The sequence below is a fragment of the Erpetoichthys calabaricus genome, chromosome 6, assembly GCF_900747795.2.
Source record: "Erpetoichthys calabaricus chromosome 6, fErpCal1.3, whole genome shotgun sequence".
Classification (NCBI taxonomy): Eukaryota; Metazoa; Chordata; class Cladistia; order Polypteriformes; family Polypteridae; genus Erpetoichthys; species Erpetoichthys calabaricus.
In genome coordinates, this window is record NC_041399.2 from 203,154,884 (window position 1) to 203,181,114 (window position 26,231).

Sequence of the window (26,231 nt, forward strand, 5' to 3'; positions counted from 1 at the left end):
CCTCAAAGAAAAAACAAAAGCTCACAGAACATTACTTTCCAACCATTTTTGTTTTATATCTCCAGCGCTTATTTTTGAGTTTTCACTGGAGGTACTGTATTCAATAAATGGCCTGTTTTACCAGTATCTGTGCCTGCCAGTCAATATCATCTCATTAAACATTACTCGGGCTCCCTTGACCTTTTTATACAAGGAAAGACTAAGCTCTTGATTCATTACCGGCCTAATTATAGATCATAATACATACATATTAGAGACATTATAATTTACATATTTTTAATGGTTTCAACTAATGCATTTGCATACAAGTGACATTTCATGTCTGAAAGTGTCACTTTCTATAATAAAATAAAATCACCAGAATATTAAGTACTACATTTGAGGCCAAGCAAGTTGTACTTTGCACCTAACAGCTTCTTGAATTTTTCTCTACAGTACTGATAGGCACTTTACAGGGATGGCACCAAGGAAAAATCTGAAGAGGCAGGTGGTTTTAGGGTGAGAACAGAACTGCTGCAAGTACCAATTGAACTTTATGTTCAATCCCAATGGACACCGAGGGTGGTAATATAGCATTGCCCAATTACTAAATTGTAATCAAAAATGTATCACAATTACAAAAACAGACCCTAATAGACTTAATGATAACCAGGAAAAAGTAGTTACAAATGTTAATGCAAAATAAACATGCTATAAAGTCACAACTATTGTAATTAGGAAGCTTAAGCCACTTACTAAACACAAATACAAAATCAAAACAAAAATAAAATGGTCAGTGATGTTTAGCCCATAACTGATAAACGAACATTGAATAATGCACAAAAAAAAAAAAAAACTATGAAGACTATTGTTTTTATTTCCACTTATAATGTTTCAGTACTGTGTTAAGACTACAAAAAATAAACAGAAGAGCATTTACAATATGTGAATGTGTTGTTTTTGGTAGAACAGCAAGTATTTTTAGGGAACAAGTTAAATAGATAAAAGTGTTTTTGGCAAAAGGGTAAGTCACAGCAGTTGTCTCTTATACATTTTTTGGAATTTTTTTCAGCAGGGACCTATTTTGTGAGTGGGAATACTGTCTGTGTTTTACTGTTTGCACTTTCATACCACTTTAAACCAAACCATTTCCAAAGAATAGAGTCAATGCTACCTGTGCTAAACTCTTCATCTTATGAGACTTTATATTAAAAAAAAAACAAAAAAAAAAAAACCTTGCACTCATCACTACCTGGCAACATGGCCAGGGTCAAAACTTCACACACAGTCAAAGCAGCAGTCTTTTCACATTTTATTCAACTCTTTAAACGAGTTGTTGAAAATCAAACATAAGGAGTATTATATTAGCTTTTGCATATTGATTTTTCAAAAACACTGAAATTAAAATTTGATAAACTGCCTAACCCCAGCCAGCAAGTTTCACTTCATTTGAACTAAGAAAGATTTCTCACAATATCCATGAAAGATTAAAATAGTTTTGATGTTTATTGTATGAAATCACTTAAGGAAAAACTGGTATCACTTCAGATAAGGTGTCCCAAATACGCTGTGCTTACCATGTAATTACTTGTACAAGTACAGAGTAATTAGGTGTTATTACCTTGTACTTACTGTGTAATACACTAATACTATAATTATTGTAAATACAGAAATTAATTGTTAAACTACAATTTTTACAAGTACATATGAATATTTACTGTGGAATAACAATTGCAATTGAGTATTTAATTATAGCATTACACTGTGTAACACATTAAGTACAAGTTAATTAACACCTAATTACTCTGTAATTATACAGATAATGTACATGTTAAGTACAGTGTAATTAGGGACACCTAACCTAAAATTACACCCAAAAAACAATATCCTAAAAAATAAATAAATAAATAAATAAATAAATAAAAAAAATTAAAAAACTGACACCAAAGATTCAAGGATTCCATAGTTTGGGAGCATTTTATTCTGAACACAGATTAAAAAGAGGTTGTGAGCTGCAAAATGTGTAGGTCTGATCTCATATAGCATGAGACGTACAAACATTTGAATAGGAAACATACTGTTACAGGCTCTGCAGAGAAGGAAGACATGCAGTCCTCGCTGGAAGCTGAATGTTACTGAAGTGTTATGAGATACAGATATTTAAACACAATGTTTGCTAGGCTAGGCATAATGGTATGACTTTTGGTTTGAAGTGAGGAATAATTCGAGTCATAGTCCAGCGCTCTTCAATGTGAATAAAACACTAGCATATGCAACAGAATTTCATGATATGTAACTAGTAATACCTTCTGTGTTTCACTTGCCTTTTTTTTTTGTTTTACGGCTTGCATGAAGGTAAAGCAGGATCAGGTGGGTCAATAACAGTATGTTAACCAGTTAACTTAGACAGACAGACAGATAGATAGATATAGATAGATACTTTATTAATCCCAAGGGGAAATTCACATACTCCAGCAGCACCTTACTGATACAAAAAACAATATTAAAGATTGGTAATAATGCAGGTAAAAAAGAGACAATAACTTTGTATAATGTTAATGTTTACCCTAAGGTGGAATTGAAGAGTCGCATAGTTTGGGGAAGGAACGATATTCTCAGTCTGTTAGTGGAGCAGGACCGTGACAGCAGTCTGTCGCTGAAGCTGCTCTTCTTTTTGGAGATGACACTGTTCAGTGGATTTTCCATAATTGATAGGAGCCTGCTGAGTGCCTGTCGCTCTGCCACAGATGTCAAACTGTCCAGCTCCATGCCAACAATAGAGCCTGCCTTCCTCACCAATTTGTCCAGGCGTGAGGCATCTTTCTTCTTAATGCTGCCTCCCCAGCACACCACCGCGTAGAAGAGGGCGCTTGCCACAACCGTCTGATAGAACATCTGCAGCATCTTATTGCAGATGTTGAAGGACGCCAGCCTTCTAAGGAAGTATAACCGGCTCTGTCCTTTCTTACACAGAGCATCAGTATTGGCAGAAATAAATGACAGGAAAACTACCTTTACTTGCTTTCTTACGAGTTTAATATTATGCCTTAAATTAAGAAACAGAAAAACAAAAAAAGCAGTTGAAACTCATCATTTTAAGCATGGTTATAAAGCTATTTCATAAATCAACTGTTAAACACACAATGGGAGAACATTTAAAACAATGGAAACCCTGCCAAGAAGTGGTAAAAGGTAATTATACATTAACATTGAGGTCTTAAAACCTACCTAGGTGGCTCTCGAAGGAGGGTGTTACAAGTGAACAGTAAAGAGAGAGACAAAAATTTCATATTTGAAAGGGTCAGCAGGAACAAGAGACTATAGACAAAAAATATCATAGTAGTCTCGCTGAACCTTTCCAGTGACCATCTAGACAGTCTATAGAGCTCTGGAAGTGTGGGTGTTTTCTAGATAGACAGACCATGTGCCTAAATCAGGCTTTGGCAAGAGGACTGTTCATGCAATACATACAGTACTTCAAACTTCAGTGCTGGCGAATGGTTTGTAAAGTTGCTGGGGGGCTGTTTCCTTCAGCAAGATTGCAGAAACTGGTAGCTAGCTATAGGAGACTACTCAATTAAGTTATTGCTGCTTAAAAGGTATTTGCTGAAAAGAGATGATTTACTTTAGCACAAAAGTGTACGCGGTGATATTTAAAGAATCAGTCTTATCACAATCTGATAATCTATGACCCTTTTTAATGTCTGGAAAGTTTATTCACAATATCAGCTCTATTTATTCATTAAGAGTTTCTCAATACAATATCTCTATATCTAAAACCACCTCCTCCTCTAAGGGTTCAATGACTTTTAAATAAGACTGTAAATACTGGCTGTCAGCATTTAACTAATTTTATATTTGACAATCTACATAACATTCAAAGGTTACTCAAGTACTGCATTTTAATAATCAGAAAAAGAAACAAGCAATTCCATTTTGATGGCCAATGAAAATGTGCTGAAGGGTTGCAGGTAGTCATTTTCTGGTTAGTGTCAAGGTACTGACAGCCTAAATACATGTTGCTACACAAGTGCTTTTTTAATCATCCCACTGGCACATTTTTAAACAACACTTTCCAGTATTTCACATTGTACAAACTGGGGTTGGATAACTCTCCATTCCATAAATGACACAAAAAAGTGTTACTTGTTCCCTCAGCTGTCCTGGATTTAAGAGTAGATTTAGGTTAAATACTCAAAAAAACTTCAGTGTCAAAAATTTCCAACAGAGAATATATTAAGAAGGGGGACAATTAAATGTATTTTATTTTTTTTCCTGAGGAAACCCTGTCATTTTAATACCTAAAAAAATTTATAACAAACAATACAGTCCTACTGTATTCATGCTACTTTTATACCATTAAAAAAATAAATAGAATTGCCTCACAAATCAACGTTAAAACAAAACATTGCTCTTTTCATCTGAGCTTTCAGTGGCGTAAGGCCTTATCTGCTGTTTGACATAAATGCAGAGCCTGTTTAAGAGGAAAGGCAGCTGAGCTGTCCTCTCTCCCTTTACCTGAATTCCAGAATGAGCAACAGGCTGAGGAGTACTATTTTGCGTATCTCCAGATGTGCTGTTCTTAAAAGCTCTAACTCTGAGCCAGCAAATAAAACAAAAGAAAGTAATATGTACCAAGAAAAGAACTTCAGCACCTCAACCCCAAAATATAAAACTCGGTTGTTCATAAGATAGCTTGGTGCAACCTAATAAGTTATATTTACCCATAAAAGCTTCAGAACACATGGCAAAGAACCCAACACTAACTGACAGCCAAAGAAGTAATAGACAAGGATAAAATGAAGGCTCTAATAAAATAATACAATTTCTTCACCAGAACTAGGATTAATGACAACACAAATCCAAAAAACTATAGGATATCATATAAAAGCTGAAGTACCACTGAACCACTTAATTTGTATCATGACAGATTTAAGTTTTAAATAGGCAGTGTAATAGGGGAACTGGTCAGGCCACAGATTACATCCAGTGGTTTGATCAAAGGCCAAATGAAGTCCTTGTAATGTGCTAGAGCTGCAATGCTACTTTCACAGAACAGACAGTGTCAAGGTACAGTAGCTCTTGTATGTAGCTATGGCTATAGTATTGTCATGTCTAAAGCATGGCACCCCAGAAAGACAATAGACAAAGACATCATTTCAGAAAGAATGTACAGCGTCTTGCTTGGGAAGAGATGTGCAACATTACCCTCTGCACAAAAGCATCTGCTTTTCACCATATATTCCACATAACTATAATGAACTTTTGTCATTATGCATACTTCCAAAGCTATACTCAACCCCAAACTGGTTTCGGTTGCATAAAGTACCACTTGTTTCAGATCCATTTAAATTTTTATCCGACATATGGAATGAAGTAAAGGCAACATAACTTAAGAAAAATAATTTCAGGAAGATATGACTTAGCAAACCCCTTAGTGCTGATCATATTTTAAAAACTGTGCAAAGTCTTTTGATAAATAAAACAAAATGACTATCTTATTTTGCTCCTGATCACCTGCTGTAAATGGATATGCTTTATGCACTATATAGTGTAAAAGGGTAATTAATGGTTATGTCATGAACTTAACACCACTGGAACTTGGTGCCAATTGCTTAACTTTCATGCACTCTTCATACTGAACTATATGGTTGAATTTTAAAAGGCCAAAAAAATGGTTGTGTGGTTTAACAGCTTACACAGCACACTTTTGAAAGAAAAATGCTTCCAAATTATGGATGATTCTCTTCATACTGGTACTTAAAACATCCAAAAAGTGTCAGGTGATCTTAGGTTTGACATTATATTAAAGTTTTTTGGAAACTGCTGCAAATAGAAAAGAAATAGATTTCCTTTACAAAAGAAATTTCTTGGGATCAGACTACTAAAAATGCGTTTAGCATTTTGCATGTCCTTAGTCCTATAACGCAAGTGTCTCCAATTCAACAGAGAACTCATGCTTCGTGAATGAGTCACTCCTGGATTACAACACCCATTTGCTGTTTACAGCTCTTTTTAACTGGGAAATCTCAATCTCAGAGAACAAGTAAGCAAAATGCAATGTAGTAATTGTTACTTTTCATGATTAGTATATTGAGGCAGTTGTAATTCTAACTGCTTTATTAGATCTCTGCAACCTAAAATTTGATGACAGTTTAAAAGTCAAGCAAAATGACTCAGGCCCCTTCTGCATATTGTAATCTTTTTAGTTAGCCAATAAAAGGGGTCATTTTGCTTGCCTTCTCATTACAGTAAACCCTCGTTTATCATGCTTAATCCGTTCCAGATTCTACCGTGATAAATGAATTTCCGCGAAGCAGGATTTTTTATTTATAAATCGAATATTTTCGCAGTTAGAGCATGGAAAACCTGTTTACGGCCTGGGCAATCAACTGGGCAAACCAACTGAGGAAGCATGTACCAAAAATTAAAAGACCCATTGTCCGCAGAAATCCGCGAACCAGCAAAAAATCCATCATATATATATTTAGATATGCTTACATTTAAAATCCACGATGGAGTGAAGCCACGAAAGTCGAAGCGCGATATAGCGAGGGATCACTGTACATCCATAATGGATAACACGGTACAACACCCTAATACTGATGACAGTTTAAGAAAGAGAGAGGGAGAGTGAAAGGATATTTCCATATTTGGATAAACAATAAGCCTCTTCTTCTATTGGTATCAAACAATTTCTCACCAAAAAACTTAACTTGAAATAATTAACTACTTGAAGTCATTTTATATAAAAAGCTCCAAACAGGTTAGTTTGTTTTGCAATTTACCTTAAATTAAATGGTATACTTAATGATTTGTAATGCTATTTTGTGCCCACTTAATATGCTGAAACACACCATTGCTGTACTCTGATAAAATTATTATGATGAACATCAGATACCAGACTGAAATATTAGAAGTGTAGAATTCAGGAATCCCAACAGTAACAAATAAAATAAGTAATAAAAGCAGCATCAATCTATCATTTATTAAATGGGTTTGTTTATACAAAGTCATTGTCTTACTCTCAAACAAATCATTTTAACATGTTGAAGTGTATAAAGCAAATGTTAGTCTTCAAAACACTGACAAGTACATTCATCGTTTATGAAAGTAATTTCATAAACAGGATATTAAATATACAAAAGGTTACTGTTCAATACAATTTAGTTTATTATTCAATTTAGTTTATTTTTATACAGCACTCTTTGCTATGTGCAGCCACAGAGCGCTGTGACAAGTTCACAGGTTCACAAATATAAACTTTACAAATTATTAATTACATAATCAAAATAAAAAAAGGCAAGAATTGCCTAAAGAGACTGGAAATTGATTAATATAAATGAAGTTGAACAATTTCTGATCATTAATTGTTTTGGCTATTTAAAAACTATTTTTCTGTTTTTAAAAAATCTTAAACATAGATGAGTTGTAACAAGTCACTAATTTCACTTTAGTAAGAACTGCTCTCTTAATTGCACGCTGTACTGATCAACACTTAATTTACAGTTTTCAGAGCAGTTTTTCTGCCAGCAACAAAATACACTAGTACAGTACATACCATGCAAACATGTTACCAAGCCAATTTTTAGGCTATTACAGTATTATATTAGTTAATAGGAAAGGAAAGAAAGCCAAAATAAATAATACAAAACTAACCAAGCCCTTTTAACTAAGGCTTCAGCAGGTTATTCAGCAGAGAAGTAGTTCAGCTATGAATATTTACTCAAATGTCTAAAGGCATAGAAATAATCACCATCCCAGTACAGGTTTCCTTATAATTATGAACAAATGCTTTGCAAATATAAAGATATACAAGTAATTTAATACAATTTTTCATCTTATGAACTACAATGAAGATGAATTATTGTTATGACTGCCTCTATGGATGAATTCACACAAGTAATACTAACACGTGATGATCTCTGCAGTCATTCCAAGTACACCTCAAGGAAGCCTGCTAAAAGGAGTTGGGCTAGATGTTTGTGACTAGTGCTGTCTGGTAAAATACACCAAAGTGTTCTTTGCATTGAACATGCCGCGTTCAAAGATGACATGCTTTCCTGGAAACTGACCAAGTGGATGGCTTAGACAAATATTTACTGCACAATCCATGATACTTTGCATGACATAACAGAGCTGTAGCACCCATTTGCAGAACGTTTACAAATGTTTACTGTAAGATTGCTGCCAGATCTGCATGTCAAGACCCTATCCAGACATATTTGCACAAGTTTGCACAAAAAAAACCCCCAACAAACTTGGCAGTAATTTCATTTAAAATGTGTAACACTGATCTCCGTGTCTTACAGAACAGCAATGTATGGCTGTTTTGCCCTCACAAGTCAATTAAAGGAGACCTCTCACCACCAAACATCAGAATGAGACCTTGTGAAGATCAGCACAGTTGCTAGCCACTTCCCCAGCACTCTGGGACACTTAAAAGACCATTGAACTATTAGAATCCATTCTATTACTCCTTGCCCATTAGTTTCAACACATTTAGGAAAGTCTGGCAAGTTAAACATTTTGGCAAAGCAAAATTTGTGGTGTTCACTCTTCACTATTGGAGGCAAAGAATCACAGTCTCAGTCACTCTCGCAACTGATGCTACATTCATGTGCTGCAGTTCAGTCAGCCTGCAACTTTTCATATTATCTGAAGAAACTGGCGTCAAAAACAATTGAGAAAGCATCGGAAGATCCCAAAAAAATTTCAAAGACCATTCCTTTGAATGTGAAATTTAAAGAGAAACTGAATTTAATGAAGGAAAGAGCTTGTTTTGATAAATAAAACTTAGCTAAAATCATGAACATTGACTGAATTTTGTTTTTTGAGCAAAAGGGGAATTTTTGACGCATGGTAATGCTTAAAATTTGTCATTTAGATTAATAGTAATTATGTGTTTGCACACAATAAAATTCACTTTATGAAGGTGTCCTAAGGAAGAGATTAGCTTAGCAAAACTGGGAAAGCCTATACTTCAAGAAAGAACCACATATTGCTGTTAACAGAGTAAGAACTTACTTTACATGTACATTAAAAGTAACATGCTTTAAATAAAATAAATAAATTTATATATATATATATATATATACATATATATATACACACACACACACACATAATAATAATTCATTACATTTATATAGCGCTTTTCTCAGTACTCAAAGCGCTATCCACACAGGGAGGAACCGGGAAGTGAACCCACAATCTTCCACAGTCTCCTTACTGCAAAGCAGCAGCACTACAAATAAATATATATTAGTGTTCTTACCCTATATTTCTTTAGAGACAATTGGAATCCATTCACGGAACTTAGGGTAAACTACCAAAATGATTATACGGTGGGTACAGAAAAGAATCACCCCCTTCGAAATATTCCCATTTTTTCTTGCTTTACAGCCTTAAATGAAAACACACAAACCAATATTTTTTCCAGCTTTACTTACTCAATGCAATCTATAACATCCAATTGAAAGATATCAGTGTTACAGTTCAGAAGAATTTTAAAAAATAAAAAACAAGAAGTAATGAGATTAATAAAGGATCAACCCCCTCCTAAACTCAATCAGGTTTAAGTGCCCACAATTTCCATTGCAGACTATGGTTACAGGCTTCCACCTGTGATCAATTGTAATCCGTGTGATTAGTGAAGCCGTTCCTGGAGCATTCATTCCTTTGCTTGGTAGTGCAACTGACAGCAAACAACTGACTATGGGTGGCAAGCCACTTTCAAAAAGATCTCAGGGATAGAGTTGTGGACAGACATAAGGCATGAGATGGATACAAAAAAATCTCAAAGGTTTTATCAATCCCAAGGAGCACAGTAAAGTCCATAATAAAGAAGTGGTAAGTGTTTGGTACTACTAGGACCCTTCCTGGATCTGGCCGTCCCTCCAAACTGGATGGAACAGCAAGGAGGAAACTGGTAAGAGACGCTACCAAGAGGCAAATGGCTACTTTGATGGACTTACAGGATTTATGGCAGAGAGTGGTCATTGTGTGCATGTGACAACAATTTAACAAGCGCTCCACAATTGTGGCTTGTTCGATAGGATCACAAGTAAAATGCCACTTCTCAAGAAAGGCCACATTAAGCCCAAGTGGAAAAAGGTCTTACGGTCAGATGAGACCAAAAATGAACTATTTGGCCTCAATACCAAACGGTACACCTGGCGAAAAACCAATGCAGCTCACCATCCACAACACACCATACCTACAGTAAAGCATGGAGGTGGCAGCATCCTGTTGTGGGGGTGTTACTCTGCCGCAGGGCCTGGGGCTCTCATTAGGGTAGAAGGAAAAATGGATGGGGCAAAATACTGTCAAATTCTTCAAGAAAACCTGCTACCCTCTACCAGAAAGTTGAAGATGGGCAGAATGTTCACCTTTCAACACAACAACAATGACCCGAAGCATACAGAAAAATTGACCATACAGTGGCTGAAGGAAAAAATGTGAATATCCTTGTGTGGCCCAGACAGAGCCCAGACCTCAATCCCATTGAAAATCTGTGGACAGATTTGAAGATAGCAGTCCACCAACGCTCACCATGCAATTTAACCGAACTTGAACAGTTCTATAAAGAAGAGTGGGCAAATATTGAGTGGGCTCAATCTATGTGTGCAAAGCTGATAGAGAAGTATCCCAACAGACTCAAGGCTGTCATTAAATCAAAAGTTGGTTCAACAAAATATTGACATTGGGGGGTGATCCATTATTAATCGCAGTATGTCTTGTTTTTGATTGTAATGTTTCTGAACTGTAGCTGTGATATCTTTCACTTGGATGTTATAGGTTGCATTGAGTAAGTAAAGCTGGGAAGAAATATTTTTTGTGTGTGTTTTCATTTAAGGCTGTAAATTTAAAAAAAAAAAAGGGAATATTTCAAAGGGGGTGATTCTGTTCTATACCCACAATAAATTATTCGTTCAGCCCAGGATACTAATTTAGAAATCTGAATAAATGATTAAAATAGCCATTTAAAGCTTGAAATAGCAATCAAGATGTCAACAGCCAACTCTGATCTTTCCAAAACCTTAGAAGTTACTTTTTACTATATGCTCACTAGCTATGATTTAATGCATCTTGCCACATATTTTTAAACAGTTGTTCATTAAGTACTGGTTAGGAAAAGTTCAGTTTTTCGGAATTTTTTCCCAGGTCATTAGCCTCCATAAGCTTACGCTTTCCCACAGATAATTTTTTTTCATAGAAATATATCTAAAGCATAGAACAAACAGTAAGCTTACTTCGACATCTGAGGTTTTCCAAGGTAATCCATGCTTTTAATATTAGATCAGCAAATGAAAACAAACAAAATTTAATCAAAACACCACTAACACCAAATGCATCTTTTAAAAGCTGTCTGTGTAGTCTCATGTTAGTAAAGGAAAAGTAACATTTTAGTAAATGGGAGCATCTTATATTACAATGCAAATACAACCAATAGATCCTGGTCATTTTTAAACTTCACTAATTCAGAAAGGTTAAAATAAAAAAAAAGAAAAAAAAAAAATACTCAAATTTGTTAAAGGTCTAAACCACCAAATGACAATAAGCATGCATAATATTTATCTCAAAAACTAATAAAAACCTTTATACTGCAATTTACATGATAAACACATCCATCATAAAACAATGTAAATGAGAAAACTGCACACACACTACCTTTCAAGCCATTCTTTTGGTTTCTCCCATTGTGAAACCTCCGTTCTGCAGTTATAGTAGTATTTCTTCCCAGACGAGCTGATGTGTTCAGACCAATCATCTGCTGGTTCATAAGGCTGGGAAAAAATGAAGAAACAAAATTAACATTTAATCATTAAACATAACAGTTTTAAGGGTGTTCAGTACTGCATTTGGTGTCACATTATACTTTTAGATTTTACGGCTTCTTTTCTTCTATTTATTTATTTATTTATTTTTAATACATCTATAATAGGTTTTCAGATAGTAATAAAACACATATTAGTTGACTCAAGGCATTAATCATTTTGGGTAGCCTGAAGATCTCTAAAGAGAGTCAACAGTGTCTTTGTACTTTACGCACACTTGCACACAATTCCAAAAGTATCTTTTGTTAAATGAAAATAAGCTCAGGAAATCCATAGTCAGTAACAACTATCATAATTCAAAAAGCACAGAGTAAAGCAGCTGTGACTTTAAGCATTAAACTAATGGAATGTACGGTTTACTAGGGGACATCACCGAAAAGTTTAGATATATCATTGAAAAGTTTATAGAGTTCTATTTAAGTGTCATTAAATAGGAACATTCAACAAGACTGAAAATCTTTTCAGCGGTTTATCAATATATAGTATTTAATTTGTAGCAAAACAAAAAGGAAATGTACTAGCTATTAAGAAAGTAAGACAGGCTGCATGACAACGCATACCAGACTAATGTCCAAGTACATTATGTTTCCAAATTTGATAATTGCGTAATTAAATATTGATGACATTAATCAAGTAAAAAAAAAAAAATCAATTATCCAGTTTGATTGCAAATATTTAAATCCACAAACTAATACAACTAAACATTCAGTTACAAAATGAAGCATATTTAGCAGCAATTGAAAATTGTATACAAGGACATGCTTCGGAATTACTAGAACATACATACACTGCGCATTAAACAACCAAAAAAAGAAAACTGCAGTTTCTGCCACTGATGCAATACCCCAATGCCAGTCCTGCTGAAGAAGTTCGCCCTCATCGAAATGTCTAATTGCATAATACAGCTGGTCTAACATTTCAATGTCATTTAAAATTACTTACCTGCACACTGATGCTACGGAATGGTTAGAGTTTAACAAAGCCAATCTATAATCCTTTATCCGTGTTGCTATTCGCACATACTTTAAAGCGAGGTCTATTGTGCCTGATGTTTGGGAAGCCTAACCAACATTATCTAGTGTCACTGATACAACTTTGGATAAACACATCTTACATAAATCCACTTACACAAACAAAGAGTCTAATTAATGCAAAAGGTTTGCACAATAGCCAGGCATTTGCTGTGGCGAGCTGACTTTGCAATGTATGGCTTCCCCTAATTACATAGTTATTTTTTGCAGTTCTATAGTTGTTAGGAAATACCTAGGGGTCTGTGTGGACATTTGACAATATTCGTTACTGACAATCCATGCTCCCTCATTCATCAGATTTTCAAAGAATAAAAACACCATGGATGATCCCACAGGGATAGTGAAAGCAAACTGACTATGTATTGAATGCAGCCTCAAACATATGTATAAAAATAATCAGAGTACCAGATCATGCATGGCAGTTTTAATAACAAGTGTTTGTTTCTATTTTATTGGCAGATGCTCAATTTCAACACACTTTTCCTATTTTACAAGTTTAAAAATAAGTATGAATTGGCATTAGCCACTGTAATTCAGGCTGTTCATAAGAAATGTAATGATTTGCACTGAATGCACATAAGAATAGTTGCATCAGATATTTGAAATATTAAAATGTTTACTTCAATTTAAATGTTTAAAGCCTAGATATTCTCAATTGTGATAGATATTTATCATTTTCACCATTTGAAAGAAGTCCATAGAGAGCTCGACTCCTAGTGAAGGATCAAAAATATCATACTCATAATTGCTGACCATGGAATTGTCCAAAACGATAGCTCACAAGCTTATGCTTGAATCTTGATGATTTTTAAGCTACTGAAAGTGATTCTTAGGGGGCTATGACCATCGGTAAAGAATCAAATACTTCAAATATTATCATATTCATGGATCAGCAACTTGAAAACTACACTCCACATGTCTCTATTACAGAATCCCAAAGGTTTTGTGAGAAGGAGTTACTTTGACCCTTCAAATTCCATTAGGGGGTTTGTGCTGGAGACAGGTTTAGTGTTGATCATAAGGGTGTAATTTTATTCACAAAATATATATTTAAAAAAAGCTTTCTGGGTTTATCAGCCTTCTAGAACCAAAAAAAAGTTGGCATCCTGTATAACAAGACCTCAAAATTAATCAAAAGTTGTATCATACAGTATGTAGGAGCTTTCTTGTACTGGTGAATCAAGAGGAAAAATTAAACTGATGTGATTTCAAAGTGTTCAATTAGTAATTGTTAATTCAATAAAGGTCAAATGACAATCTGCCATCTTTCTAATCATTATTTGTGCTGAAAGTTTAGAAGTTTGATGCAGTTCAGAATGACAGAAGCACATCAGGTCCTGAAGTGTAGCAATTTTTTCTTGTGCATTATATTACTATGACAATCTTTGCATTGCTGTAGAGTAATAGGCTTGATGGCTTAACAATGGCACTTTTTATAACTTACAATTTTAAACATTATGGAATATACTTTCTAATTTATTATTTTCTCTTTTCCTCGCTCTTCCTCTCATTGACCAAAACAGCAATAGGGACAAATGGTGCAAACATTTAAATGTGGTAAATTATTAAATCTTGTCATTTTCAACAGACAGTACAGCTTTTAATGTTTTACCATTTTGCAATGAACATAAATCAATTTAAATGATAGTGTAACTTAACAATGCAGCAACCTTAGATAAGCTTAAAAAATCCTCCAGAAAGACTATTCAAATGTCGTTTATTTTCAACGGACAGTTTAGGTTAAAATGCTTTACCATTTTGTAATGAAAATGTAAATTCAGCAACATCAGTTTAGCTAGAAAAAACAGCTCTGTACCTTTCTACAAGATGTTTCTTTTTGTTTGTTAATTTTATAAACTTACACCACAACACTATACCACTAAGCTTCATATCTTTAGCCTGGAATGAAGAAGGCTAAAAGATGGTAACTGAGGCAACTGAACGACAAGTCTGTTCTAATCCTCTAAAACTGAAACCAGCTGAAATGAGCTTGACTTCTCATTAATTTGCGTCTTACTTGCCAAGACTGCTTTGTTTAATACCCCACTGGTTCACTAAGAGTAATAAAACAATTGATGGTAAACAAAAGCAAATTTTAAAAGGAGATGTGGACAAATTCAAAGCAAGCAGTAAAAAAGGACTAAAGATTAAGAGACTTGTACTTTTCACAGTAGTCTAGAGCAGATGTTCTCAAGCTCAGTCCCAGTGAACCCATGTAGCTACATACTTTTAGTGGTTCAGGCAGAACAGCATAAGATTAGGACGCAAACTATTTTTTGAACATTTAAGAACTTATATGCTTGAAAAATAATCATGCTATAAGCTTGTTTTTTAGGCACTGTGGGCCAATACTGCAGTAAATGGGAACAACATGCACCTGTCATTTCATAAACAATATGAAGTTCAAAATTTATGAAGATGGGAGCAGACAAAAAGCACATTGTCAAGAATGAAAAAGCTCCCAAAAATGGTGACCTTAAAACATCCAAATGACAAAAATCATAAAAAGGGACTTATTTTTAACTACCAAAAGCTACAGCATAACTCAGACATCTCACCAAAAAATAGTTTTTATACATAAATAACATTTCCTTAAAAACATTTCATCTACCAGATTTGCACGTATGGGTGCTATTTTGGAAGGAGTCCTGGTAACTCAGATTCTAACTTAATACTATGGAAAAGAAAAAATGTATATATTAGCATAAATAACATATTAGCATAAATAGCCAAAAAAGTAATTAACAGCTTCTGAAGCATTAGATTTAGCATAAATTAGAATGTCAAGCAAATAAGATATGTCAAGCAAATAGTTAAAGACATTAGTTATACTGCATTTTCTAGTTAAAGCTTGAAGGAAAATTACCAATATTGGGAAAGGAAGGATAGAACAGGTAGAGAATGACGTGTAGAAACTACCCAAGGACAAAAAAGAAAGAAGAATTAGAAGAACACCTGTTGAGTGAAACCAATGACATAATATAGAAAAATGGTCCTGGTAGGCACGGGAGAAGCCAGCTGGAATAGTGAATCAGTAGAAACAGCAAAAGGCATTGCTACTAACAAGGTCAAGATGATGTAATGCATGAAAAATAAAATTAGTATATTCATATACTAGTATGTATAAATAAATAAATAATATAATATAGAAAAATATATGAGCATTATCCTTAGTGGAGAAATTAACACAAGTCAGGCATGCCACGCAAAGAATTAAATAAAGGTACGTGTCATATTTCTTTTTAATTAAAGCTTAGCTTCAGCCGCTAAATAAAAAATAGCTTGAAGGCCAAGGGAGAGGAAATGATAAGAGAATGCCCAAATATGGAAGAAGGAACTTCTGCCCAGCCAAGGCCAATAGAAATAAGCAAAACAGAAAATACTGGAGGCCAGCTGCAGGGGGAAGTCAGAAGATAATAATGGTTCCCATGAGAACTTGGGATACCGGCTCGCCAAATGCAGAGGGGAGTCACAGAAAATAGCAAATGAGCTAATTTGAGCGAGGTCAGAGTGATAAGAAATGACTATATAAGTTTTGAGTTCTGAACTGTTCGGGGCACAGCTCAATTTGGCTGTATTGGGTTGAGTCCATATTATTATTATTGTTATTTTACCGCAATAAAACTATAGACTGTTTGCCTATCCTGTGTCTCCTAATAGCCTTCATTTCAGGTAAAAAGCCTTGTGGTGACAATTTTTCGCCACGACAATACTTATTGAGGCAAGAGAGAGCAGTATAAAGTTCCATTCTGTGTGGAAGCCTAATGAAGCTTTAATTGGAAGCAGGAAGCACTTCAGGCTGGAATACATAAAATAAAATAACCTAAGCACTTTTTTCAGAAGGTCTATAGTAGGCTTGGACGGTATGACCAAAATTCTGTATCACGGTATTTTTCAAAATTATACCAGTTTCGCGGTATTCAACGGTATTTTTTTCCCCCTTGCATGAGTGGATGTTAACCACAATTTCTACTGCAATTACTGTAGTAGACTGGCTAAGAATAACTTATTCCACTGTCACGACAATTGTACATTGTACAAAATTTTTTTAATGTGCACACAAGTATTAATACAGGTTTGCATGGCCCCATAAAGTGATAGTTTTCAAAGGGGTGGCACTAATGAAGAGAAGGAATCACATTGCATGACAGTTGCAGTCAAAATATAGAATCTTTTTATTGAACAAATTTTGCAAACAAACAAACTATAATTCTGACAACATATTTTAACCATCCAAAGAGGCATTTAGACTTAGTAAAATATTCAGAGGTGCTTGTCAAAAGTTGTATTGCACTGAACATGTCTTAGAAAAGGAATAGAGTAAATATTTTTTATAAACCAACTACACTTTGTTAATGTTATCAATCTCTGTCCACTGACAAGTTAGCTATATGGATTGTAATGGCGTTGGTTATCTCGATCCACCGCTTGCATTTTTTTGACGTAGGCAGTACCTCTAGCAAATGCGTCTAAAAGTAACGTCTGACTCGAGTGTCCTCTAGCTTTTTCAGTTTTACCTGAGGACGTGGAGGGTGCCAATCTTAATTCCATACATTCATGGTACTTCAAAACATGTTTGTGGCTAGTTTGTTTGGTCCACATCTGACCTTTTAAAACCAAAATCTCCAGACAACAGACATGGCTCCTATTTTCGTCAAAAGTTCTTCTGTGTCATGTTCAACTTTATCGTCTGCTACAGCTTCAGTTTCAGAATGTTCTCTGTCCATTTTCACCGCTCAATACCTCCACTAACACATGTACTCCGTTGCATGCGTGTTTAGCGGTGTAGCAGTGAAAAAGGTCTCCCCTTAAACATTTTGCGGCTGCGCCACGTTCCGAACGCTATTTAGGCTATTTAAACCGGTATTGCAGTATAAGAAAAATCCATATCATAACAAAACTAAACTGTTTTCGATATGAACTGGTATACCTCCCAGCACTAGTCTATAGTAACCATTCACATAATTTTCAACTAAAAAGTAAAATATGATGTATACTCACAATCCTTCATTTACAGAGAAATTTAAATGAATTCTAATGTAGGTCTAATGAGCGAAACCGCAGCATTAGGCTGAATAAAAAAAGATAATTAAAGGCCTTCAATCATCATTACTATAAGGATGCAGTTGGTACACAGCTTTAGGAAAGCATCTTCAGGTCAAATTTGACTCATTTTATGTTTGAAAACAGTAAAAGCACCATGAATTGAATTAGTAACAATTAAAAAAAATTAAAGATTCCTTAAATTTGTAAAGTCTTCTAAAACATTTTAACTTGTCATGTCTTTCAGGTCAATTTTGACCCACCATTAACTTTAATGGATCTTTCACTACATATGGTATAGTTGGTTCACAACCATAAAAATTATAAATGTAACGTTTTTAGCTCAGAGTTATAAAGCCTTTTAGTAAAGCACTTTTACAAACAGCAAAAAAGTTTCTAGAAGCCACATTTTACAGCTTCTACTTTTGAACACAGCAATGTCCCTGGGGTCACAATCAAGTCTAATGGATTTTGCTCTGCATTTAGGATAGGTAATTCACAACATATAAAAACACACCTAAATGCCATATCTTTATATTTCTTGAGCATCTGCAAAAGGTAAATTTGCCCTTTGGACAAATGTATCTGTTCATCTAGGTTAGTGGATTTTACTCTCCATTAGGGTACTAAAACTAATTGTAAAGCAACCTAAAAAAAAGTTCAAGGAAAAAAAATCTGACCTCCAGGGCACCTAAAATTGGGTACCAGAATCTGGTTAAAAAGTCTAGGAAGGCACAAGCACAGAGACATTGTGAGGACTAAACATGGACACTTAAAGTTCTGCACCAAATAGAATGCTTTCAATTGAATACAAATTTTGCATTCTCTCATTTATCAGGCAAAAGTTCTAAACTAAGATGTTCATCATAATACCTGTACTAAAGACTAAAGATTCTCTGTTGCATTAATGACTACTGACCTGTCACAATGAAAGTATCTAAGCAACTTACTTAGTTGGCTTGTTGACTAATCTGCACTTGTATTTGTACGAGCGTAAATAGAGGGTGAATAGATATTGGAAAATACAATGTATTATATTCAAAAATCTACAATCATAGAGTGAATTATGTCTGGATGTCTTTCATTAAGTACAGCTCTCTGCTTTTAAGACAACAACCTGTCAAAAAGCAGGTGATGAGGAGGCACAACATATTTAAGACAATTAACTCAAAGTAGAAAGTGCTCCCACTTGGCTACATCTTATTACCCATGCTTTTTATAATATACACAAAATTACTACACATTAGGAGTGTGCAATATGTATCATATACGATATCTTAATTGTTATTTTAACAATGTGTGAGATGAAATTATCAAAGTCACTCACTCACGCAAAAACCAATCAAAAACGTGCCTTGACAATCCATGCATTCACTGTCTCATGGAACCTGAAACAGTGTTTACCAACCTTTTTCTGGTATTGTACACTTTTTGTTACGAAAAACCACCCAAGGCACATCACTGCTCTACTAACCAAACAATTTGTGTCATATACAGTATTTTTTGCTGAACAAGACGCACTTTTCCCCCCCCAAAAGAAGGGTGGAAATGTCTGCAGTTTATGGAGCAAATATTGCGTCAAAGACCCGTGATGTGTATTACCTGACAAAAGTCGACATCCAGGGGTACAGGACGACAATCAGCTGTTAATGGTGACAAAACTCACCGTTATGTTACAGGCATTCCTCTCTGCTTGGAGGAACGTTAGACTCATTGACTCGGCATCTAATCCTTGTGTGTGAGTTACGAAATATCGGGAAACGTGTCTTAAGTGCTCCAAGTGCTGTGTCTGCCAACACAGAGACTGAGGAGCTGCTTTTATGCCTGCTTCTCCAGGTAGCTCTGTCTTCATCAGACAGTTCCCAACCACCTGAGGTGCTTAACCCTTTCAGCTTCAGATCCAGGAGCATGACACTATTATTTCCACAGCATACCTAGATAGCTCTCAAAGTGCACACCATTGTACACCGGCACATTGCTTGAAAAACACTGACTTAACAGGATAGACTACTGCATGCGCACAAAGTGAGGGTGCACAATCAGTGCACCACTTAAGCTAGTGTAGCCTTCTACAAATAAGTGAGCAAACAGTGCAAGAGGATAAAACAGCCTCACAATTTACGTCATTAGATTTAATTGTAAGATGTGGATCATGGCTTTGAAAAGATGAATGTTGCTCAAAAGATGGCAATATGCAAACTATGTTGAAAATCGGTGGTTGCTAAAAACAGCTCAACAACTACCTTGTTTCATCATCTGTGAACTAACCACTAGACAGAATATGAAGAAAACAAAAAGCATCAGGAGTCAACTTTCCACGACAGGTCGAAATCACCCAAGGTACAAGAACACACACATAGTCAGCAAACTTTAACACCATCATTCTGCAAAAAGTGCCATATGACAAGAGGCACAGGTATCTTGTCCCAATATGGCAAGATGTTGAGGTACTGGAGGCAGCAAGCAAAGAACCTGGCCCTTTTCTGGACTTCACAGATGCTCTTTTAGGTGAGAATTTTTTTTTACAGCTTCTCGCTTAAAGATGTGTTGGCCTTATTCAACATTGAAGTCTACGCAGTGAAGTCTGATGAAACAAGGGGGCTTCGCCCCCTGCTCGCTTCGCTCGCCTACCCCCGGCGTTTTGAACCCATGCCCGCTGGGCAGCCGTAGTTTCAGACGCGCGTTGTAGGAGCTTGTGTTGTTTTGAACCCGTGCTTGCCCTGCTTCTGCGGTTTGAGACGCGCGTTGTAGGCGTATATCCGTCAGTCGAGCTCGTTCAGTTTGAACCCGTGCCTGCTTTGCCTCTGCAGTTTCAGATGGTGGGTCGCGTTCGGCATTTTGTACGATCCCAAGCAGCACATTATTTCTAACTTCACTCCGCAGTAGTGCCACGCACAATATGGCGGTGACGCCTGCGCCTTCACCACGCAGTAGTGCCACTCACAATATGGCGGCGACGCCTGCGCCTTCCGTATTATGTCGGGTTATACCATGCTGTGTAGGCGCCTTCGCCTTTCGTACTTTCCCGCGCTTTCCGACGCGCGATGTAGGCGCCTGCACCTTCCGGGTCTGCCTCCGCTGTGTGGTGTGGATGTTTAACTGTCGTTTTTTCTGCTTTATATTCTGTATCTCACTGTGCATGTGTTTCGTGCCTAGGTTTTTTTGAAGCTGTTGCATTCCAGTTTTCATCATCTGTAACCTGCTCTCCATGTGTTTGGCCCAGTTCTTTAACCTCTTTATGACGTTTTACTTTGTTTTCTACTCTGTCTTATTTCTGACCTCGCTTTATCCTGCTTTTGTTTCAATGACACCTGGTCCGTGGTGATTATATTCTCCCTTTTTCGAGGCATGTCAGACGGTTTGTAGTCTCTCCCGTTTCGCTCTGGGGCGGGGTGGGGCTTTGTGTGGCGCCTGCGCACGTTCGTAGTCTCTCCCGTTTCACTCTGGGGAGGGGGGCTTTGTGTGGCGCCTGCGCACTATGTCTCTTGCGTCCACGGGCAGGTCCCTGCATCCATATCCGGTTTACCATTCTCGGTTAGTAATATGGATAGACCTAACCAAAATGATCAAACAAACCATTTCTAGAGTATCTGAACACCAAGTACACAGGATAGGTTTGGCATCCAAACTTGACCCACAGTTCAAAATCAGCTACAATAATGATGACAGGATTGAAGCCATTACAACAGCAGCTACAACAGAACTCAAGGTTATTGTGACAGAGAAAGACAGCCCTACACCTGGTCCTCAACTGTTTCAGCTGACACTATGGTTGCAGAAGCTGGAACAGGTGATGACACAAGGGAGAGAGCAAAAAAAGAAAACGTCTTTTGGCAGGTATTTTAAAAAAAATAAAAATAAAAATAATTCAGAGAAGACGAGTCTCTGCACACTGCCATTGAAAAAGAGAAAGTGATAATACCCAAGGTGGAGAGCGAAGTAAATCCAGTTGAGTGGTGGAAAACACAATACGTACATTTCCCCAATTTGTGGAAACTTGTAAAAAAGTACTTGTGCATCCCTGCTCCAAGCAGCCTTTCAGCACCAGAGGAAATGTAAAATATAATCGTGGTGTTCTGAAGCCTGATGCTGTGGTTAGACTGGTGTTTGTCACACAACTTGCAGTTTCCTCACTAGAATTTTAAAACCGATTTATTTTTTCTGATATCTTTGTGTAATATTGGACAGAACTTGAAGTTAGTAATTTGTTTAAAATGGTTACAGGTTACCTTTTTTTTTTTTTTTTTTTGCATCTGTGTGTAACATATGATAGAACTTATTTATAAATGCTAGTTTTTTTGCCTTGTGCAGTATTTACACTATAGTACTGCATATCAGATTTTTGCCCCTGCTTGTATGATGCACAATTCACCTTAAAGCAGAGCAGTCTATGTTTGGATTAACTAGACTGTAATGTTCATGCACTGTAGTTCAGTTATGATTAGTATTTTATTCACTTTGGATTCATCTCGTTTACATTAAGGATAAGAGTGTTTAAAATGTTCTCATTATAATAGCTATTTGTCTTAGTGTAATTGTTTCGGTAAATCCTGAAGGCCACTTTAAAATGGTTTACTCATACTCGCACTGTTTGATCTCAGTAACACTCTGGTGATTTTAATGTTTTTGTGTTATTTCACTTCAGTTTTAAGTAAATAAATAAGACATGTTTTCCTCATCAATGTTTCCATTAATCCCATTAGTAAGCTACAAATAATATCCTATTAACAAGACCAAGCTAGATCAGTAAGATCTTTAGAACACTAAACAGTCTAGAAGAGAACAGGTCATTCAGACCAACAATACTCGGCACTCCTATGCACTTAATTCTTCTAAAAAAAACATCCAGTCTAGTTTTAAAAGTTCCTAAACTGTTACTGTCAACCACACTACTTGGTAGCTTACTCCAAATGTCTACGGTTTTCAGTATAAAGGAAAACTTTGTAATGTTCGTGCAAAATTTACCCTTAAGTTTACAACTGTGTCCCCATGTTCTTGATGAACTCATTTTAAATAATAGTCTTGATCCACTGTACTAGTTCTCTTTATAATCTAAACACTTTAATAACCTCTTAATCTTCTTTTGCTTAAACTGAAAAGGCTCAGCTCTTTTAATCTTTCCCCATAATTCATCCCCTGTAGTACTGGAATCAGCCTAGTTGCTCTTCTCTGGAACTTTTCTTGTGCTGCTATTACCTTTTTGTAGCCTGGAGACCAAAACCGCACACAGAACACCAGATGAGGCCTCACCAGTGCATTGTAAAGCTTAAGCATAACCTCCCTGGACTTGTACTTAACACATTGTGCTGTATAATGTAACATTGTGTTGGCCTTCTTAATGGTTTCTGAACACTGTCTGGCAGTTGATAGTGTAGAGTCCACTACAACTCCTAAATCCTCCTCATAAGGTGTACTCTCAATTTTCAGACTTCCCATAGTGCATTCAAACAGTTTTACTTCCCATGTGTAATACTTTACATTTGCTAATATTATATTTCATCTGCCACAAATCTGTCCAAGCCTGTGTGCTGTCCAAGTCTTTCTGTAATGACTTAATGGAATCCAGCTTGTTTACATATATTCCTATCTAAATCATTTATATCTATTAAAACTAGCAGCGACCCTAGCACTGACCCCTGTGGAACACCACTCTTAACATCAGCCAATTCTGATAGGACTTTTAGAAATACATTTTTAAAAGATGCAAAATATCATCTAATTATAGTTATCGTCAAAGTACTCGACAATATTGAGATATAATTTTTTGCCAATATCGCACACCTCTACTATACATCATAGTCATATTTGAAATGGCCAAGCTTCAACCCTTTTATTAAACTCTTCTTAAATTGTGCATATAGGAAATGAGAAAATTGGTTGAATGGTTTAGCCTGAATGTTCAGGAATAAAATGTTGGGAAATAAAGCAAATGATCGTAGGATGATTCAGGTGCCGCCGAAAGAGTCGCAGCCTTTTCAGCAGCTCTGTGTACGACTATTTTTCTACCTTTTATTTTTCTCTTTTTTTATTATTTTTTATTGATCACTCCTATCACTTTCTTTTATGTGGATTTGTTCCCTGGACACACTTACTTTTACAACGTGGACATGGATTTTTACACGCCGACACTCGTCTATTCAAGTAGTCAACTTCAAGCGCGGAGAACAAATGCCAGTGTCGGTGTGGTTCCCTATTTACCCGACGAGGTAAGAAGGTCGTATCATGGCAGCAGATTCGGCACTAAGCTAAAATTGAAGCGGCTTGCGAGAAAGTGGCATTTTAAGCGTTCGGTACATTCTGTGATCCTGGGAAATGTGAACTCAGTATCAAATAAGATCGACGAACTAGCTGCTCTGGTGAAAAATGTCAGAACCTACAGAGAATGCAGTTTTGTTGTGCTTTTGCGAAACGTGGCTAACTACCACCATCCCAGATGCTAACGTGGAGCTACCCGGGTTTAGCACAGTTAGAGCTGACAGAGACTCAAGTACCTGCGGGAAGCACAAAGGAGGAGAACTAGCTCTCTATGTCAATACAAGGTGGTGTAACTCTGGACATGTAAACGTCAAAATCTCCACTTGCTGCAGGGACATCAAACTGTTAGCCGTAAGTTTGCGTCCCTATTACTTGCCCAGAGAGTTTGGACACGTCATTATTATTGTTTACATCCCTCCTCGGGCGGACATGGAGATAGCGAGTGACATCATCTATTCTGCTGTTGCTAAGTTACAAACGCAGCACCCTATGGAGCTTGTGATAATCGCTGGAGATTTTAACCATGTGACGCTAGACAAAAAATTACCTGCCTTCTCCCAGTATGTGGACTGTAACACCCAGGGAAATAAGACTATTGACTTACTGTATGCAAACGTTAAAGACGCATACAGCGCCACCCCGCTGCCTGCGCTTGGGAAAGCAGATCATAACTTGGTTCTGCTTCAGCCTCACTACAAACCAAGACTGAGGGAGCTACCTACAACCACACGCTCATTCAGGAAGTGGTCCCCTGAGGCAGAGCAGGCTCTGAGAGACTGCTTTGGAACTACGGACTGGGATATCCTGCAGGGCTCACATAGTGAGAACATTGAGGAGGTTGTTGACTGCACTACTGACTACATCAACTTCTGTACGGACATTGTTGTTCCAGTAAGAACAGTACGCTGCTATGCAAACAACAAGCCATGGATTACAAGTGACATCAAAGGCCTTTTGAACCAGAAAAAAAAGGCTTTTAAAGGCGGTGATCAGGATGACCTCAAGCGCGTACAGAAGGAACTCAAGAGTCCAGCTCAGGGCAGCGAAGGAGCAGTACAGGAGAAAGCTGGAGCAGAAGTCGCAGAATAACAGCATGAAGGAAGTGTGGGATGGGATGAAGATCATCACTGGCTGCAGCTCGAAGCGGGGTGCCACCATCGAGAGAGACGTGAAGAGAGCAAATCAAATGAACAACTTCTTTAACAGGTTTGACCACCCTAACCCACTCTCACCTCGGAGTACTGCACCCTCCACCCATCCTTCTGCTGATATCAGCATAGGAGAGACATCCCCATCCACAATTACAGCAGCACAAGTGAGCAGAGAGCTGAGGAGACTTCATGCCAGCAAAGCAGCGGGTCCAGATGGACTATCGCCACGACTGCTGAAGGTCTGTGCGTCAGAGCTGGGGAGTCCTCTACAGCGCATCTTCAACCTGAGCCTGGAACAGGGGAGAGTCCAGAGGCTTTGGAAAACATCTTGCATCACCCCAGTCCCAAAGGTATCACATCCTAGTGTGCTGAACGACTTCCGGCCTCTCGCTCTGAAGTCACATGTGATGAAGACCATGGAGAGGCTGCTGCTTCACCACCTGAGGCCACAGGTCCAACACACCCTCGACCCTCTGCAGTTCATATACCAGGAGAAGGTGGGAGCAGAGGATGCCATCATCTTATATGCTACACCGATCACTCTCCCACTTGGACAGAGGCAGTGATGCTGTAAGAATTATGTTTCTAGACTTCTCTAGCGCCTTCAACACCATCCAACCTCTGCTCCTTACGGACAAGCTGACAGAGATGGGAGTAGATTCAAACCTAGTGGCATGGATCATGGACTATCTTACAAACAGACCTCAGCATGTGCGTCTCGGGAACTGCAGGTCTGGCATTGTGGTCAGCAACACAGGAGTGGCACAGGGGACTGTACTTTCTCCGGTCCTGTTCAGCCTATATACATCAGACTTCCAATACAACTCGGAGTTCTGCCACGTGCAAAAGTTCGCTGACGACACTGCTATCATGGGCTGCATCAGGAGTGGGCAGGAGGAGGAGTATAGGAACCTCATCAAGGACTTTGTTAA

General features: G+C 37.0%; 1 protein-coding gene across 3 annotated transcripts in view; it reads right to left on the reverse strand.

Annotated features, from left to right (window-relative positions):
• waca (WW domain containing adaptor with coiled-coil a) overlaps positions 1-26,231 on the reverse strand; it is a 154,095-nt gene that overhangs the window by 59,656 nt on the left and 68,208 nt on the right. For all 3 annotated transcript variants that reach the window (XM_051928973.1, XM_051928972.1, XM_028804344.2), the window contains exon 5: positions 11,653-11,768. In XM_051928973.1, coding sequence (XP_051784933.1) covers positions 11,653-11,768 — 116 coding nt within the window. The remainder of the gene's footprint in view (positions 1-11,652; positions 11,769-26,231) is intronic.